The sequence below is a fragment of the Bombus vosnesenskii genome, unplaced genomic scaffold (genome assembly GCF_011952255.1).
Source record: "Bombus vosnesenskii isolate JDL3184/JDL3185 unplaced genomic scaffold, Bvos_JDL3184-5_v1.1 scf7180000013370, whole genome shotgun sequence".
Lineage (NCBI taxonomy): Eukaryota > Metazoa > Arthropoda > Insecta > Hymenoptera > Apidae > Bombus > Bombus vosnesenskii.
The window spans coordinates 980,839-999,112 of record NW_022883003.1 but is presented as its reverse complement, the minus strand read 5'-3'; the positions used below and the strand labels follow the sequence as shown (position 1 = coordinate 999,112).

Genomic DNA, 18,274 nt, shown 5'->3' with positions numbered 1-18,274 from the left:
CGAATATAAATGAAATTTTATTTTATCATAAAATTAAATTACAATTGTTTATCGTTATAATTTCTTTTAGGCCGATGGTATATAATAAAAGAAATTTTTGACAGCAAATTGCATTAAGACATTAAAATAACATGTATGAAATATTATGAGACACAACAATATGTATGATATTAAATTTAAATAAACAATAAAATTATTAGGTCGTGGCAATAAACGTTGGTAAAGCTATGGACAGAGCTATGGTTCTCCTATACGTTGGTTAAGCTGGCGCCACCTACTGAAAACAAAAATGGTGGCCAACAATATGCCCTATCCCTGCCCTGGTTTTATGGCACGCCAAATGTCTGCGTTCTCTAGGCTTCTTTCTACTATGTATTTCCCTCCGTCTGATACACCCAATTTCGATGTGAACAAAGGGAATCATTTCCTCGCGGTCGACCCTATCTTACGTGCTAAATAAGTGGGGCTACTTCTAACCAAACCGAAGGTGATCCAAAACTATCGAATAATTTCGCGAAATTATAACCGCACCAGCTCGATTCATCGTGTCATTCACCTTATATAATGTAATTGGTTACATACAATTCCATACGGCGGTTACATGCCTTTAACATGTATTGCCCGTTACAGGAAACACAAAATAAACAATCTAGCATTGTGGCAATGCAGTAAGCAGCAAAATCCTATATGCTTTACTAATACAAAACGCAAGATAGATGTTTTTATTTTGCTACATGCTGCTTACGAATTACGTAAAAAAAAAATTTCCTGTTGTCTATGTAACATGTATCACCAAAATCATTTAATATGTTTTATGAAATGTCAAATAACCACAGGGTCATATTAGGTTCGTACTATTACAGATAAAATATTTGTTTCCTTGACAACGGGCTCACTAATACTAATATTTTTAATAAATTTCATTGAGTGATTCATTAAATGAAGCTTGCAACTTTGAATAGTTCTTTTTGCTATTAGATCTATTGAATATGATATGTTATAAAAGATACGATAGAGATTGATTCTTTTATACTAATAAGAGATTCCAATATCTATTACTGACAATATGCTTTCATTATTGTAGGTTGTTGAATTTTATACAAACTGGTAATGACAGATAGAGCAAACACAATGAGGTTGGAAGCGGAAATGGCTGCTCCTTTGCATCTGCAAAGATTGGAGCGTAGTCTTAATGTACAGCCCTTTTTAAGGCAAATTAATGAATTGTTTCAAGACCCTACTAGGTAGCTTCTTTTTTATATTTTATGAAGTAAGAATTATAAGGAATCTTATAAAAAATTGTTACTTTATTGATATTTATAGTGAGGATGATAAATCTGTATCATCAGAATCTTCTGAAGGATCAGATAATTATCTCGATAATGTTCTGATTCGAAAAGAAGGTTTGTAGATTTTTTTTAGTATTTTATAAAAGGTCATTCTACACTTTGTACAAATAATTTCATAACTATTAATTTTACAGAGGAACGAATTAATAAACTGAGGCTATATAACATGTCAAGTGTGGGAGAAGAACGTCGTTGGTTGCAGGATATCCTATTAAGTGACTCATCGGATAGCTCAGCTTCAGGATCTGATACAGATAGCCCCATTACAGAAGAAGATTTTCAGGAAATGTTAAAGTTTCACATACTTAGAAAAAAATATCAAGCACGTTTTTACCAAAAACCAGAGGTGAAATTAAAATTTAAATTAAAATCAGCAAAATATACATATAGAATTGTTAATATCATAAAATTTTTGTTTTCAGAATATTCAATATCAATATTATAGTGCTGGATTATTATCCAATTACGATAGGTTCTTAGAACATCAAAAATTAATAGTTGGAAATAAAAAGAAAAAAGAGAAGAAGCCAGAAAAAAAAGTTATGAAAATAAAAAAGGAAAAGTTACCGCGCCATAGATCTTTGGAAGATTATCCTGTACGTAGAATAAAAATTGATACAATGTATTTCAGAAATAAAATGCTGTTATAAATATTTTAGGAAGGCGATTATCCAGATGATGAATGGGATCGTACAATTCCTAGAGAAGAAGAATTAGATGAAGCTGAATTGGAAGCAATAATGCGCCATCAACCACGCCAGCGTGGCAGAAAAAAGCATAACAATAAAAGTCCAGAAGTGATGGCTATGAGAAGAAGAAAAATTTGGGTAATGATGTCCAAAAAAGAACTGGGAAAAGTACAAAGGGCAAAAACCAATAATCATAAGGAAATATTAATTAGTTGTAAAAAAGTAGCACAGCATTGTATGAAATATTGGAGACAAAAAGCTATGCAAGTGTGTATTACTATATTCATTGTTATTTGTTTATATGCAAAATCATTTTTTGAAACAATTTATTTTTTTACATTTTACAGTCTCAAAAGAATATGAAAGAAACTATATGGAGAGCTAAACGCCTCACAAGAGAAATGCAATCTTACTGGAAACGTTATGACCGAGTCGAACGTGAAACAAGAAGAAGATTAGAGAAGGAAGCTGAAGAACAGCGAAAAATGGATGTAGAGCTTATTGAGGTGATTAACACTGGTTATATTTATATAGTATGTTTTATTTATAACGCAAAACGCAAATACACTTTATTTATCTTACTTCACAATTTAGGCGAAACGACAACAAAGGAAATTAAATTTTCTTATTACACAAACTGAACTTTATGCACATTTTATGTCTCGAAAATTGGGGAAAGCTTCTCCTGAAGAGCAACTGCGGATTTTAAATCAATTAGACGAAGAAAAAAATCCAAGACTTGTTGGAATTGATGATTACGATAGGTAAATTTGTTATTTTTTTTATACATACTGGTAAACAAATATATGTTATATATTGGCATGTTTTGATGTATGTACAAACAGTGAAGCTATGAAACAAAAAGCAAAAAAGAATGCTACAGAAGCATTTGACAATGAAAAAGCTCGGGCAAAACAGTTCGATACGGCAACCGCATCTCAGGAACTACGGCTTAGCGATACACCCGAAAATTTAGAACATCCACAACCTTCGATTTTTAAAGGAAACCTTAAAGGTTATCAACTGAAAGGAATGAATTGGTTAGCTAATTTGTATGATCAGGTTGGTGCATGTATTAAATTCTTGTAATATATAATGCAATATCAGAAATGTATTTATGTAAATATTCTTGACATTTTCTTTAGGGTATTAGTGGAATTTTGGCAGATGAAATGGGTTTAGGAAAAACTGTACAATCCATAGCATTTTTGTGTCATGTCGCTGAAAAATATTGTAAGTTACTTAATAAATATTCGAATCTGTGTACTTCAAAAACATTTAAAACTGTTTATTGTAATATAATGAATTTACTTTTTGGTAGCTGTATGGGGACCATTTTTAATCATATCACCGGCTTCGACGTTACATAATTGGCAGCAAGAAATGGCACGATTTGTCCCAATGTTTAAAGTAGTTCCTTATTGGGGCAATCCACAAGAGCGTAAAATACTAAGACAGTTTTGGGATACTAAAGATCTACATACGAAAGAAGCTTCATTTCATGTAGTGATAACGAGTTATCAATTAGTTATTACTGATTACAAGTATTTCAATAGAATAAAATGGCAATATATGATCCTAGATGAAGCACAAGCTATAAAAAGTACCAGCAGGTTGGTGTTTACTCGAATGTTTATTTATATTTTATAGGAATGATATTATAATATCTATTTTACAGTATGAGATGGAAATTATTGCTTGGATTCAGCTGTCGCAATAGATTATTACTTAGTGGCACACCTATTCAAAACAGCATGGCAGAATTATGGGCTTTGTTACATTTTATAATGCCTACCTTATTTGATTCTCACGATGAATTTAACGAATGGTTTTCTAAAGATATCGAGAGTCATGCAGAAAATAAAACGGGGATTGACGAGAGTAATATATTTTTGTTGTATATTTCTTATTTAATGATATAGTAAAATAATATTTCACTAATACTTTTTCCTTATATTTAGAGCATTTATCAAGATTACATATGATTTTGAAGCCTTTCATGTTACGTCGAATAAAGAAAGATGTAGAGAATGAATTGTCTGATAAAATTGAAGTGATGGTATATTGTCCTCTTACTACTCGTCAAAAGTTACTTTATTCAGGTAAGAATGTAATGTTTTTACATATTAGGAGTTTACGTTTTTTATAGTATTAAGAAATCATAATGTATTTTTTGGACAGCATTGAAAAAGAAGATTAGGATAGAAGATCTCTTACACTACACAGTGGGTGGTGGTGACACTGCATCCAATGATAAAAATTTCACATCCAATCTTATGAATCTAGTCATGCAATTCCGAAAGGTAATAATCGATATATTTAAAATTTAACATATTCTTGATGTTATCCACACGCCATATTAATATCTATTTCATTAATTTTAGGTTTGCAATCATCCAGAACTCTTTGAGCGTAGAGATGCAAAATCTCCATTTTTCATGCACACTGAATATTATGAAATGCCTGCATTATTATATACAGAAGGATTGAGGCACCTCTCATTGCCATCTAAAGATTACTTGTTGTATAATAAGCTATTTATATTTGCTACTGAATATATACATCGGACTCTTCATGATGGCAATGGAAGCTTTTCCCAAAATTCTTTTTCTTTTAGTAGATTTATAAATTTGTCTCCAATGGAAATGAATAAAGTGTTTATCGTTGGTATTATATTCAGGTACATAACTCTTTATGTTAAATACGTAGTAATTAAAAAAAAGGACTCATTACGTCTAAGGTAGATCATACTCTCCAAATGATGAAAAAGAGTCCGAACAAATTTGGCTCAAAAAATTAATATTTTTAAAGTTACAAACAATTTTTTGTTTCGGTTAAAGTGGATGATTTTCTTATAGTGTACTCTTCAATAATCAATAACAGATCAAATACATCGGAAAATACAAAATGCCAGTGAAATAGCTAGAACATGTCTAGGATTTTTTGAAAGAGTACACAATTTTCAGGTAGGAAAATGTCAAGCGTTTGTGGAAATGGAAGAAGAATATGTTAAAAAATATTCTGTAACCAAGAAAAGAAGAAATGATAACGACAATCCTTTGTTTCCACATGATATGGCAGCTCAAATGAAAATGTCGCTCAACCGAAATAAAAAATTGTTTATAATTTTGAAAATATTAATTTTTTGACCCATATTTATTAGGACACTTTTTCATCATTTGGTCGTATTAGGGTAGGGTATTATCTACCCTAGAAGTAATGAATCTTTTCTTTTATGACCTTGTATATAGTATACTACATTTTACAATATTTATTTTATCATTTACGCTTAGATTGTGTCTCGCAACTATAATGGAGAGGAGAATAAAAATGATGCATTACTGGGAGGATTGGAATGCTGACGAGAGAACAGAGATACCTATGAACCAGATGTTCCTTTTATCTAGAAAAATCGACTCATCAACGAATACATTGCAGGATTTAATATTCACAAGAAAGATAATTGAAGGAGAACCTGTATATACGCATACAACTCATGTTATTCATTCAATGCCCGAGACTGTCGCTCATCGAATTTTACGTAGCAGTAAAAAAGTTGCTAATCAATTATTGAAAGTATAGAATTAATATTATTTCTTCTTTCTTATATTTATTTGATGAGTTAATCCAATTAAGGTATATATATGTATATATTGCAGAGAATACTTCCTTCTACCAAAGCTGAACAAGAAGACTCAAAAGTGACTTTGTTACCGGAGCATCCCCATTTTCCTAGGCCACCAATAATGAGACATTGTCAACAGACCACCATTCCACCATTTATTTGCGATACTTTTCCTAAGGTTTTTAAATTGATACAATAAATCAATTCAAAATTAAAACAATGGAAAATCTAATATAATTAATGAATATTAATTTCAGGTACAAGCTAGTCCTCGAAAATTATACGTTAGTAATAGTTCCGCAGCGTGCGCATGGAGAAGGCACGAAGAATGCGGTGGGAAGTTTGGTCAACGACTTCTTTGGCTTGGCTGTGAACGAGCTTTTTCTATTACAGCGTCACAAGAGAACTCGAGCTTTCGTTTAACACAGATGACGTCAACATTTTCTGTAGAACCGCATGGTGGAATTTCTGCATGTACTCCTATAAATGGATGGTCAAATATTATAGTACCGGGTAAGAATTCTTTTTGATTTGTAGTAGATTTTTCATATGCATTTTAATACAACATTCTTTTTATTTTTAATATTGTTATAGATAAGCAAACTTTAGTAACAGATGCTGGAAAACTTTCTGTTTTGGATAGTCTTTTACGTCGTCTTAAAGAACAAGGCCATCGAGTCCTTATTTACTCTCAGATGACAAAAATGATCGATTTGTTAGAGGTATTTTTACTTAATCTGGATCTTTGAAGAAATAGTCATTACAAGATTTTATATCATGTCTTCATTGCAGGAGTACATGTATCATAGGAAACATACTTTTATGAGATTAGACGGTTCTTCTAAAATCTCAGATCGACGAGATATGGTTGCAGACTTTCAAAAAAGGTAACTGTTATATTTCTTTCTTAATTTTTGGATAACATAGAATTTTAGATTATTTTGTGGAAATTCGTAAATATTTCGCATGTAATTTTATGCCGGTTAAAAGTTGTAATACCTATTGATCGAAATGAGCGTCGTCTATTAATTTAATGAGAATATATCATTAATAAACCGAATGAATTTTTTCTTAGTGCTGCTTAAAATATATATCAACTACGCATCATGTTGCATGTATAAGGCGCTGCCTCTTAGCATGTCATTCCTTTGTTCACTTGCGCATAACTAACACGCGAATTAATTGGCGAATCGGTCCTGTCTTGTAGACAGCTACAGCTTTGGCTGCCCGCCATGAATGCCATTTTAGCCATGTCATTATCTGTTAACATATTCTATTTCAAACTTGAGTTGAATTTCGAAAAAGCAAAGAAGAAAAATGTAATATCCTTTCATCTATGTTTCCAATTATCAAAATTACAATCGGATCATGGAAATCTTGAAAGCGATAAAACATATTCAGCTTATATATTTCATACTGGAAATCCTCTAAGTGCACCACCAGTGTACCGAATTAATTTACATGCAAAACGTGTCGTACTCGACTGTTCGATCTACATGGACTGTTTCGTGTTTCAGGGCGGACATATTCGTCTTTCTGCTGAGTACTCGAGCCGGGGGCCTGGGAATAAACCTTACTGCAGCAGATACGGTTAGTAATCTTATACTATGCTTTATCGGTTCGTACCTTGTACGTATTCACCTTACGATTTCACAAAGTCGGGCGTTCGCCTTTTGTTTTTTCTTTCGACGTCCAGGACAAATAGCACGAAACTTAGGGAATGATTGTAATTGATCGAAAACGAAGGAGCATAGCGTGAGAAATGGCGATTCTATTTTTTTATCGAGATAACGTTTAATCACGATATGCATTGGCTTTCACTATTCAACTTTGCCATCATCGATTTAACAAGGCTGATATCCTACATAATCTAATATCGTTTTGCGTGATACATGAAAACACTTTAAAAAAGTACAAATACACATGATAGATAAAGATTTATAGAAAATTCTTAGATCATATATAAAACTATATCATTACGATTTGCTGATAGAATAATTGAATAAATTGGTCTTTTCCTGCAAGAACGTATTCATCGATGAGACAGTCTATTGTGATTTTAATTACAACATAATTTTACTCGCATAAGTTTCTCTTCTGTCCAAAGAAACTGTGACGGTAGATCGTATATCTTGATTACAAATAAAGTGATACCACAGATTAATGGTAGAATCGATAAGAATCTTTAGTCAGGGTCGTTCTCCTGCATTGCCGAAACTACATTCTGTTAAGTACGAAAGTGCACGAACATAGACTGCAGGCATTAATTTAGCGAAGCCTACGATTTGCATATGCCCTCGTTCGAATATCGAGTGGAAAGAGAAGTGTCCTTATTTAGAGCGTCGCGTATGATATATAAATATGATCTGAATTTCAATCATTAATTTTTGTATTAAAAGATGGTATTTTTTACCACGAAAGCAGTTGTACACATTTTTTCATGAATGATGATTTAACTGCAATAGAAATAAATCTTATTTCACAGGTAATTTTTTACGATAGCGACTGGAATCCTACGGTGGATCAGCAAGCTATGGATCGAGCCCATAGGCTGGGTCAGACGAAACAGGTTACAGTATATCGATTAATTTGCAAGGGAACTATCGAGGAAAGGATACTGCAACGTGCTCGAGAAAAGAGTGAGGTACACTTGATTCAAAATTGAAAATTTACATCAGAATCATCCTCGAAAGATTAAATTTTTTAATAGTAAAAGAAATGTAATTTTAAAATTTTTGCAGATACAACGTATGGTAATTAGTGGAGGAAATTTCAAACCAGACACACTGAAGCCCAAGGAAGTCGTTTCTCTTTTGTTAGACGACGAGGAAATCGAAGCCAAATGTGAATATTTTTATTTAATTTTTATTCGAGCGTTAATTGATTTATTAACGATTTTTTACAATTTAATTTATTACATTGTTACGACATGTTTACAATTATTGAAGTGTGAATGGGTAAAATGAATAGCCAAGGATATTATAAAACAAGCAACTCTATAATCTTGCTGAATGAAAGTTTGAATGTAAATAAAGAATACTATACTGCATTTTTGCTTGCTGAAGCGCGATTTCAGTTGTATTCTCGTACCGGGACGCAAGCTGGCACACAATAAGATAGAGAGAAAGGGAAAGAGAGAAGATAGGGGAAGGAAAAAGCATGGATGCAATTACATTATGCTCGTTAGGTTATGCTAATGCTCTAATAACGAATAATAATAAGAAAAGAAGTAACGAACGTCCCCGTATATAAGCCTGTCCGTATATTTCAGACAGCCAACGGAGCGAGGAAAGAAAGCAGCACGCGGAGGATACCCGACTTGAGTCGAACTTATACCACAAGGAGAGGGACCGGAAGAGGAAGTTAACCGCGCTTCCGGTCAAGGTAAGCCTGGCGCCCTTAGTGCCGCTATTTTCTTTTTCATCCTCAATTTTTCCCATTATTAATGGAATGTTTCTTATTTTTCCTTAATTTCTATCTTTTTATTTTTATTTTTTTCTGATTTTTTATCAGAGTGATGTAAAGAAGCCTTGTCTGTCTGATGCTAACGGTGACAAGATTGGCGACATTGTTCAAGCTAATTCCAATGAAAGCACTCTAGTCAGTGGTGGTGTTCCATCATATCAGATTAATAATCATCAACAGATCCTCGATAACGCAGACGACTATAGCGTACCAACCAGTCCTGTTAAATCAGAGGTATGTGTCAGTACTGTTCAAGAATTGACGACGCATTAGATCTGTCAAAAATGATAATATAATAGAATTAATAAATCCGAAATACTTTAATATGTTCAGGACGAGACGAGCAACGATGGCCTGGTTGTCGATGTGGATGGTCCAGTGGGAGTATCTTCTGGCGACAGTCGACAATCTCGAGCGGGTCAGTTTGCAGATCCTGGAAAAGTCAACCGTCTCGATCACCACATGTCTTTCAGCAGCGGAAGTAGCGTTCGGATGAGGCCTACGATTCGTGGTACTAGCAAGAGGGGAAGACCTCGTGGTTCTCGTAGAGGAGGACCCGTTGGAGGAAAGGGTCGAGGCCTCCTTCTGCTTCATCCACCGTCCAAAGGTCTTGGTGGCAGTCCTCAATCACCGGTATCTTTATCTCCGACCAGTAGTGGTACAGCTAACGATCACGCTCTACAACATGGTAAGTATTCAGTATGTTAGATTTGTCGCTTAAAAGGCAGGAGTATCCACTATCGTTGATGGTGGATAGCATCATAGGCTAAAACCTATTAAAAAATTAAAGTGCATTAGTAGCTGTATAATAATTCGTGCCAAGGATTTTTCACAGGAACGTACAGAAATATAGATTAGATCACTTAATCCAGTTGAATGAGTAGATTTATCGCCGATACGCGAAATTCTATAATGTCTCTTAATGAATATTTAAGCATGCACTTTGGACGTAACGCAACGAGTTCATTAATATAAAATGTGCATTACTCGTAATCCGTTACCACGAATAATGAAGATCATCAACGAGATTAACAATTATCTAATATCCCTATTTGTACACTGCAGAATGCGTAATACGTTCGGGAAGAGAATTTTCTATGAACACAGTTAGATTTCAAACGGTTCAACAACATTCACCTTTGAAACTCGAGCTTAAATCGCTGAGAAACGCATGCTGACTCTGGTAGAGTATTGGACGATACGGCTAAGAGGATTAAGCAAGAACTTTCGGGGGCCGACTCGAAATGTCCCCCTTGCCTGATCCAAATGACTTTTCGTGACGCACCCTCAAATCGATACACCGTTAATCCCGACTGACTCTTTCATAGATCCAGAGCCCCCCTTTGCATCTACTGCACCACTTGGTTTAGTTCTCATGGGATTTTGGTCTCGGTGCGAAAAGAAAACACCCCTGGGCATCGCGAATATCCCTTGACTGACGTGAAATCCACCGAAATTCCCTCGCGGTTACATGTGCGCGCAAGTGTTGCGACGAACAGTTGGCGCTCTTCCTAAGGGTACGCGATTTACCCTTGGAGATATCCACCCTCTTTGTGACTCACTCTTTCGCCCGCAGTTTTCATACGTTCAAGTACTATGTAGCGTCTTCTGGGACGGGGATATCTTGGTTTTTTTGTTAGTTGGTCAGTGGTCATGTTCTGTTTTGCAAGAATGAAGTGTGGTTTGAATTGACGAGGATGACGGGTTTAGATGGACTTGGGGCTCTTTATTCTGGTTTTGTTTTTTCTTTTTCGTTATTAGGTTACATGTGTATATACGTGATGATTATTGATGGGTGAATGTGCTTGAGAAGACTGAAAGTTTTAGACATATAATAACATTAAATCATAAATAACATTAAATCTTGTAAGTAGTCCTTGCAAATTTTTTACCGAAGATAACTGAATGATATTTCTATACATTTACACATTTTCTATAATTACTTTTATTAATTATTTATTCGAAACTATTTGAAGTTATTCCAAGCTACGGAACGGTTCGTGTCAAGCTACTTCAAATTATATTTGAAACGTTATTTTGATCGTCGACTATTTGGAAGATTAATTCGGTGCCGCGATCCTATCGTTGCATAACGCATTGTGTCGTGCGAGATGCAAGTTTCGAACGACAAAGAAGGAGAGGAAAGAAAGTTCCACGAGTAAGCAAGATAGAGAGAGATAGAAGCGAAGGAGAAAAAGAGGAGCGAGAAGAGGGCCCGACGAAAGCGAGCCGCACTTAGGTGGCCCTCACGCAACGACACGTGGACCGAAGTTTACGCGGGCAACGTACACGCCACCTTCATGCACGCGCGCTCGCTCGTACGCTATTTCGTGTTATATATACGGAAAGGAAAGGGGTCGTTCCCTCTCTCACTTGTCGTCGACTGGAAGGCGAGCGGACAATAGCAGGTGCGGAGCGAACGCGACAGCTGCGATCGATGATGTTCTTCTTAGGTTTTTGGAACTCGCTCGCACCCCTCTCCATCTTTTCTACCTTCCCCTTTCGACTATCACTTCGTTACTCTGCCCCCTTTCTTTTGCCTCGTTTCTTCCTCTCCTCTATTCATTTTCCTTATGTTTCTTTCGCTTTACAGTTTCCGTGGATTATTTCCATCGGTGATTCTTTTTTAGTATTAAATAGCTGCATAAGTTCTGCCAACTAAAGTATATCTTCTACAAATTCAATTTACACTGTCCATCTACGTATATAGATATTGCGTTATTATATCTTTTATAAAAATCTTTGGATTTGTCACTAAGGAAAAAATGTATTCCTATTATTTTGTGTAATGTCGCTTTTATCCCGCGTGCGACGAAACAATGCCTCATTAGTCTGATATATGATTCTGTCTCGTTAGTATCGATCATTTCTGTCAATATTATTCTATTAACTTTATTTGCTGATTATAGGTTTTCACGCACTGGTTATTTGACCTTATCTTACAATTGGTAATTTAAAATGCACAACAAAAGACGACACTGCATTTTCTGATTTGTTTGAACTCTAATAAAAATACATTATCTTCTGTCCTTTCGTATCGCGAGACGATAAAAGATTCCGTTTCAGATATATTTTGCGATCGATGCATCCACGAAAGTAAGCGATATAACGCGCACTCTTCTCCGCGAGACGTTCTCTTTTCTCATCTGCGTTTCTAAAATTCTGCTCGCGCTATGCTTCTCGAAGAAACCCATTCTCGTTAACATATCTACAAATGTAACGAAATCAACGGTTTCCATCGAATCTCGTTCGATCTTCGTTCCCCAGAGTCGATCAAATTTCGTTAGTTAAATTACAAATATCCAGGCATCGGCGTGTTCGTCGTTCGAGTAACCGTTTGCATAATTTTTCGCCACGAGTAGGTAGTCCTGCTTGCATCGAGAATAGGGGTCTAAGAGGGTTGGATTTTGTGGATTCGTGCCGTACCTCACCGTACCGTACCGTACCGTGTCATCTTGTTCGTCCGCATTGCTTTCATCATATTTCCGTGTCATGTAACGGAAAGTAATTCCAACCAGTTCGAGTGGTTGAGACAACCTCTGTAGCTACGAGCTTCCTACTTCCGCGATGATTCAGCTACCTACTATTCAATCCAATTGTTCTTTCTCTCTGAAATGTTATCAGACGTAGAATGTAATTGCTCTTGAGCCTCTCGGTACCGAGTTTTTATCAAACTTTTCGAAAAATGTATTTTTCTCGATTATTGATGAAAGGCAATCCTGCTAAAAATACTTACGTTTAACATTTAGCCAGTTAATCATTTATTTTTGTTCATCGTACGAGAAGAATTTGGAAAGTCAACGTTCAAATACTTGTACACGCTAGTGTATCGTACCTCAAAGGATCATTTCGAAATGTTCCGATAATCCAGTCCTTTCAGAATCACCGAAAACTCCTCTCTTTCTCTTCCTCTCTTTCTCTCTCTCAGGGACATTAAAACACCTTCCCTTAGTTGAGAGGCCATTCGTCGGCATTACGATAACGAGAATCTGACGATTCATTATCCTCATTGGGCAGGAACGACGGTCGTTTAGCCGGAGGGTAGCGGCAAAACTATTTCACTGTCTTCTGCTTTAGAATGCAATAATTTTCTCCGGTTCCAGGATGCTCGAGGCGAGAGAGCATCTCGAGACACCGCGAAAGAAGCCGCGCCATGGCAAAGGACGAAAAGGGGCAGGGAATGAGAGTTTGGCTGTGTGCTGTACGGCTGAGATACGGCAGGATAATGCGGGAAGATAGGACGGGGCAAGGATATTGCCAGCCGGACGGTCGACATTCCGCGGATCCTCGCGTTCCATTCGTCCTTCCAGCTACCTCGAAACTTCTCGAGAACCCTCCTCTTCGTACGCGTACACCAAACTCTATCTCCCGCCACGGATCTAACCCACGCGTGCTTCTCGCGGGAATCGCGGGACCCTCGATATGCGAAAATATTTTAACCGACCCCTCGGTGTTCTTTCTTCCCTTCAGATTTCGCTCTAGGTTGAATATTAAACCAATTAGGCATCCGCTCTCCCTTCATTTTCCCCTCTTTCTTCGTTTCTCCCTTTAGGTTTTCGTTGAACGATCATGTTATGGTAGACTGAATGTCGAGTTAGGATTTGCTAAAAGTTTTCAACATTTTTCGTTCACTTGGTTTTTCGTTAATCGTATTCTGGATATTGAAATAGTTAGTTTTTAATTTTAGGAACACATTGATATACTAATTCTTTCGCGTTAAACTTTCCTGTGTATACTACTTTTCCTGAACCAAAATTGTTATTTATTGCTATCGATAATCAATAAACGAATTTTCTCCCAACGCTCAGTCTTGAAAGCGTTAAATATTCCTTGCAGACGAAACAAATGTTCTTCAATTATAACATGGTCAAAGAATGTTTGATTTAGTAAAAGGTTAAAACTCACCTTGACATTTTCAAACGATACCATGTGCATAATTCTTTTTATTCACTACTGACGACGGCAAACACACAAACTTAACGATGCCGTAAACGGCTGTTTCTCTTCAATCACGGCGAACATCTTTTACATTTGTACGAAAACGTTCAACGTCCTTACTTTTCTTTTACCATTTCCCCCTTACTACTTCCTTTAGAAGTGGTTCAACGCTCTGCAAACTGCGATCGCGTCAGCAGCACCAAGTACACCTCCAGGACGCTCTTTGTTATCCGAAGGAACTGGCGTACGCGTTCGAGGATCCGCATGCAGAAGCGCTGCTTGGAAATCTCGTTAGAATCGAGCGCACGGAAAACCAGAAAAGCGCGCCTGCTATAATGAGAAAACGAGTCCCTCGTGCTTTTCCTACCTTCTTCAGCCTTTTGTTGCCGAGTGGCCACTTCAACTTCCTCTCTTTCGCCGAGGTGGCTGAAGAGCGTCTCCTGAAAGGATCGAAAACGTGCCAAGGAATGTCGACGACTCGAACGAGCGCGAAGCCTGTGTGCGAATGGGAAAAAGGGAAAAAGAATAGGCGAAAGGAAAGGAAGGAAGGAAGAAAGGGAAAAAGGAAAGAGAGAGAGAGAGAGAGAGAGAAGGAAGGATGGAAAGAAAGAAAAGAAGGGAGAGAAATAACTGGAAAGAGAGAGAAAACGTCCTCTTGTACATCCTTGCTCGGCTACTGACCTCCGACCCTGTCACTCACCCTCCTCCTCCGCTAGCCAGAATTTTTCTTTCTCGCTATCTCATTAAATTCTTCTACCCTCTCCTGGCCCCGCGTGCTCGTCCTCGTGGCCGGCTCCTGCGCTTACCATCAGTCGAATAGATACCGTGACACGATCCTCGAGTTTGTCTTCGTACCGTGCCGCGGTGTACCGGTGAATAACCGATTAACTGGTCAGACCACTCCACGTTAAATGGAGGGCCCTGTTCGTACCCTGCATCTGCCATTATAATCGTGAAAAGTTGCAGGAGCCCGCGTGGTGTTCGCGTCCTCTTTCCCGCGAAATTCGTACCTCTAAGGCATCTCGCTTGTTACCTTGCGACCTATCGTCTCCATCGCACGTCGAGCACGCCGATTTTCTCCGGTGATCTTCGCGCCAACAAACTTCCAATCGATTCTCTACGGCGCATTGAGAACGTTCCTTGCGTACGATAACCTTTCATCGATTCGACGTGTGGTCTCTGATGATTGTAGTTCTGGAAACGTGGGGCTCTTCGTATTTAAGAAATTCGACCTCGGCAATCTTCTTCAACTTCTTCTTCTGAATCTTTCTCCTTTTATCTATATTGAGTTATGGACTTTGTTTGATTTAGTTGTATTCTGTGAGGCGGTATAGAAATGTTATTTGTAGCAGCTTTGGCGGATGAACATCATAGTATGGATAAATATCGTTTGTATTTGTTTGTACTTGACGACAAGCTACTTAATTTACAGAAGCTAATAGAACAAAATAAAATAGACGTCGTCGTCGATTAAATAGTGTGCAAGAATTGAATATCTTTGAATAGTTTTACAGTTACCAGACTGTGCAGTGTATGTAAACGAATAACGTAAAAGGTAACATTTTAAAGATGATTATTTGATGTTATAGGGGTACAAGGAACTTCCGGTTCAACAGAAGGTGATGGTCCCAGTTCGGTAGGTCCATTGGGATCAGTGGGAACATTGGGCCATCTTCCAGGCAGAGGAGGAGCACCAACGATTCGACGCGGTCCAGGACGACCTCGGTTAAGACCAACGGGTCCCGGTCACCAAGGATATCGTACTACCGGTCATCATCACGGTCGGAAAGTCCAACGGCCACTTCCGGTTCCTCTTAGATCCCAACAGACGATCGCGAGTGTGAATCAACAGAAATCCTCAGCGCATCGAGCCTCAGGATCTGGTCCATCCATTTCTTCTTCGTCGATGAACACCGGTGCATCGTTTTCTCCGACGACAGCAGAATCTAGGCCATTCGGATTCTACACGCAACAACAACAGCAACAACCGCAACAACCGCGCGGATCGTCCTAGCTTCCGCAGGGAGAGTTCCTTAGAGTGATCCTCGAAGGAGATTCCTGAACTGTCAGAACTCGACAATCTTCGTGAAGTGTTGCCTAAAATGCAATTGAATCGCGTTCGTCTGAAATTTTTGCAAGACGAGACCGTTTCTTTGCTAATTTCTGAATAACATTTTAATTAATTTAAATGAAAGGGAAGATACTTGGATCCAAAGGAATTTTGAACTTTTATGAACCTCGAGGATTCAATCGCTTCTACGCTAATTTTATAGTAAGCAATTCTTACTTATTTAAACATAGAGACATTGTGCATTCTTTGACGGATCAATCCTGATTTCGTCGAATGGTTAGAAGGATTTTTAAAAGAAGCTTCTAAAAATGTGTTCAGTGACCAGTAGCGAGAATGCAATCGTTATTCTCTCGTTGCTGTTTTCTTATACACAAAAGTACATACATAGCAGATATATCTATGTAGTTTTTTTTTGTTAAAAATCCTGGACTTGATTTACGATGATAGACTTTACTCGCGAGAATCTTACGCTCAAATAGTGCAATGGAGATCTTTTAAAGAAATACATCCAGTGTTTGTTCACAGCGACGTTCTCCGTTCGCGAATGAAATTAGCCTGCGTTAGTGAAGTTAGATCCAATTAGATGGTACAGCGAACAACACGGAAGTGATTCCAGTCACCCAGATCTTTCCGTCTTCGACGAAAGGATTTTTATCACGTGATTTCGATAATTCGACGTTTGAATTCATCGTATCGAAGCGATGTTTCAGAACCGAAGTCGATTAATTAAGAAATAAAGGAATTTTATCGATCGCAACCTTCCTGTATTTTAAGCGATTTCGAGAAGTGCTGGTATAAAATTCTCGAGCCGTGTGTAAAGTATGTATAAAATTAAGATAACTTGTCCATATTTAAATAAATCATTAAGGAACAATTAACAATCTCGTGCGTATCTTCTTAAGAAAGGGAAAAATGGTCGAATAAGGTAAATAAAGGTTAGTCTTGAATTTTTTCAACACGCGCGCTGTCCTTTAGGCAATTTGTACAAATTAATCGTGCCACTCGTTATTAGGTACTTAATGAAGCAAGTTTGAGCTTGCTCGATTAGAAGCAAGTGACAAGGAAATTCAACGAAGAACTAAAGTAAAGAGAAAACAGTAGCCGAAAAGAGAAGAAGCAAAAAAAAAAAAAAAAGAAGAGTAAGAAAGTACGTTAGGAAATACAAGTAGACAAAAGTCGACCGATTCAAGACACGGTTATTACCGGAAGACTTGCCAAGGAAGTTCTTTGCACTTTCTCGAAACGGAAAACGAAGAAACGTGAAAACGAACAAAGCGTCGAAACAGCACCGTGGAATAGCTTTTAGATTTTATTTTATGATTAGTTAATTGCCGCATATAGAATCGTTCGATCTACACGATAAAAACGTCGAAATATAGCCAGGAATTTGAAACGAATAAAAATACGAGGATGTTCGTGCAGCGATCGATAAAGGAAATGTATTATATATCATATATTTTCTTTTTTTTTTCGATGATCGATAAAACGATTGTTCGACGAAGTGAAGGTTGAAAAGAAAAAGAGAACATTCTTCGTCGCAGTCCTCGTTCTTTCACTTTTTTCTCTTGTCTCTCTTCTTCTGACTCTTTCTCTCTCTCTTTCTCTCTCTGTCTCTCTCTCTCTCTCCTTTATCTCTGTCTGTCTCGGTCTTTCTTTTTCTCCATTCCTCTCAACGTATTACAACTTGTCAAACTCAGTAGCATTATTCCATCATTAGACTCGGTTAGACGATATTTTTTATGCGCATTATGGACCGTCATTGGGTCGATTCGATCTGTAAAAGAATGGTATTTATATTAGCAATAAACGATTCAAATGGCCACTAATTGTCGAAGTTTATTTTATACCGAACCTTTCTCCGTTTTCCGAAGACTTTGGTGCCTTTAAATTATTATCATTATTATTGTCAATATGTTACACAATGAACGATAAATAAATAGTTCTTGATAGTTGGGTAAATCTTTCAAGAAATGTGTATTTTATTAAAATTTGTATTATATTAACCCGGTTATATATTAGTAGAAATAAAATTTATTTTATATTTTAAAATAACTGAAAATTGAGAATCAACTGGTTTCTTCAACCGACTTCACTCGTGAGTAGAAGATAAAAGGGAAAAATAGTTTCTAAAGCAATG

The 18,274-nt window shown here is 36.9% G+C and overlaps 1 protein-coding gene and 1 long non-coding RNA gene across 5 annotated transcripts; one reads left to right on the top strand and one right to left on the bottom strand.

The window, feature by feature from the left end:
* Positions 1–283: 283 nt before the first annotated feature.
* LOC117237324 (chromatin-remodeling ATPase INO80) lies at positions 284–17,963 on the top strand. 4 transcript variants are annotated; one of them, XM_033501153.1, is made up of 28 exons: positions 284–487; positions 631–847; positions 1,085–1,244; positions 1,324–1,403; positions 1,484–1,695; positions 1,772–1,945; positions 2,009–2,305; positions 2,386–2,544; positions 2,633–2,802; positions 2,884–3,100; positions 3,184–3,271; positions 3,360–3,651; positions 3,717–3,919; positions 4,000–4,140; positions 4,220–4,341; positions 4,423–4,718; positions 5,332–5,614; positions 5,698–5,841; positions 5,921–6,176; positions 6,258–6,385; positions 6,456–6,550; positions 7,181–7,253; positions 8,149–8,307; positions 8,405–8,507; positions 8,935–9,047; positions 9,177–9,362; positions 9,462–9,816; positions 15,656–16,080. In XM_033501153.1, exons 3-28 carry the CDS (start codon positions 1,111–1,113, stop codon positions 16,078–16,080), a joined length of 4,905 nt encoding a protein of 1,634 aa, XP_033357044.1. In that variant the 5' UTR covers positions 284–487; positions 631–847; positions 1,085–1,110. The 4 variants fall into 4 exon arrangements, with proteins under 4 accessions (XP_033357044.1, XP_033357046.1, XP_033357047.1 ...); XM_033501155.1 differs by having other exon boundaries at positions 284–566; XM_033501156.1 differs by lacking the exon at positions 631–847.
* LOC117237325 lies at positions 8,641–9,585 on the bottom strand. Its single transcript, XR_004493990.1, has 2 exons — positions 9,448–9,585; positions 8,641–9,348 (listed from the first exon to the last, which is right to left on the bottom strand). It is a non-coding gene; the product is annotated as an uncharacterized LOC117237325 (long non-coding RNA).
* Positions 17,964–18,274: the final 311 nt, after the last annotated feature.

What these genes read in the sequence shown, in the direction of transcription:
- LOC117237324 (XM_033501157.1), top strand. Translation starts at nt 1,111, where the DNA reads ATGACAGATAGAGCAAACACAATGAGGTTGGAAGCGGAAATGGCTGCT. An exon ending in GATCTTTGGAAGATTATCCT is followed by an intron (nt 1,946 to 2,008) that starts GTACGTAGAATA and finishes TAAATATTTTAG; the next exon opens with GAAGGCGATTATCCAGATGA. An exon ending in TTGCTAATCAATTATTGAAA is followed by an intron (nt 5,615 to 5,697) that starts GTATAGAATTAA and finishes TATATATTGCAG; the next exon opens with AGAATACTTCCTTCTACCAA.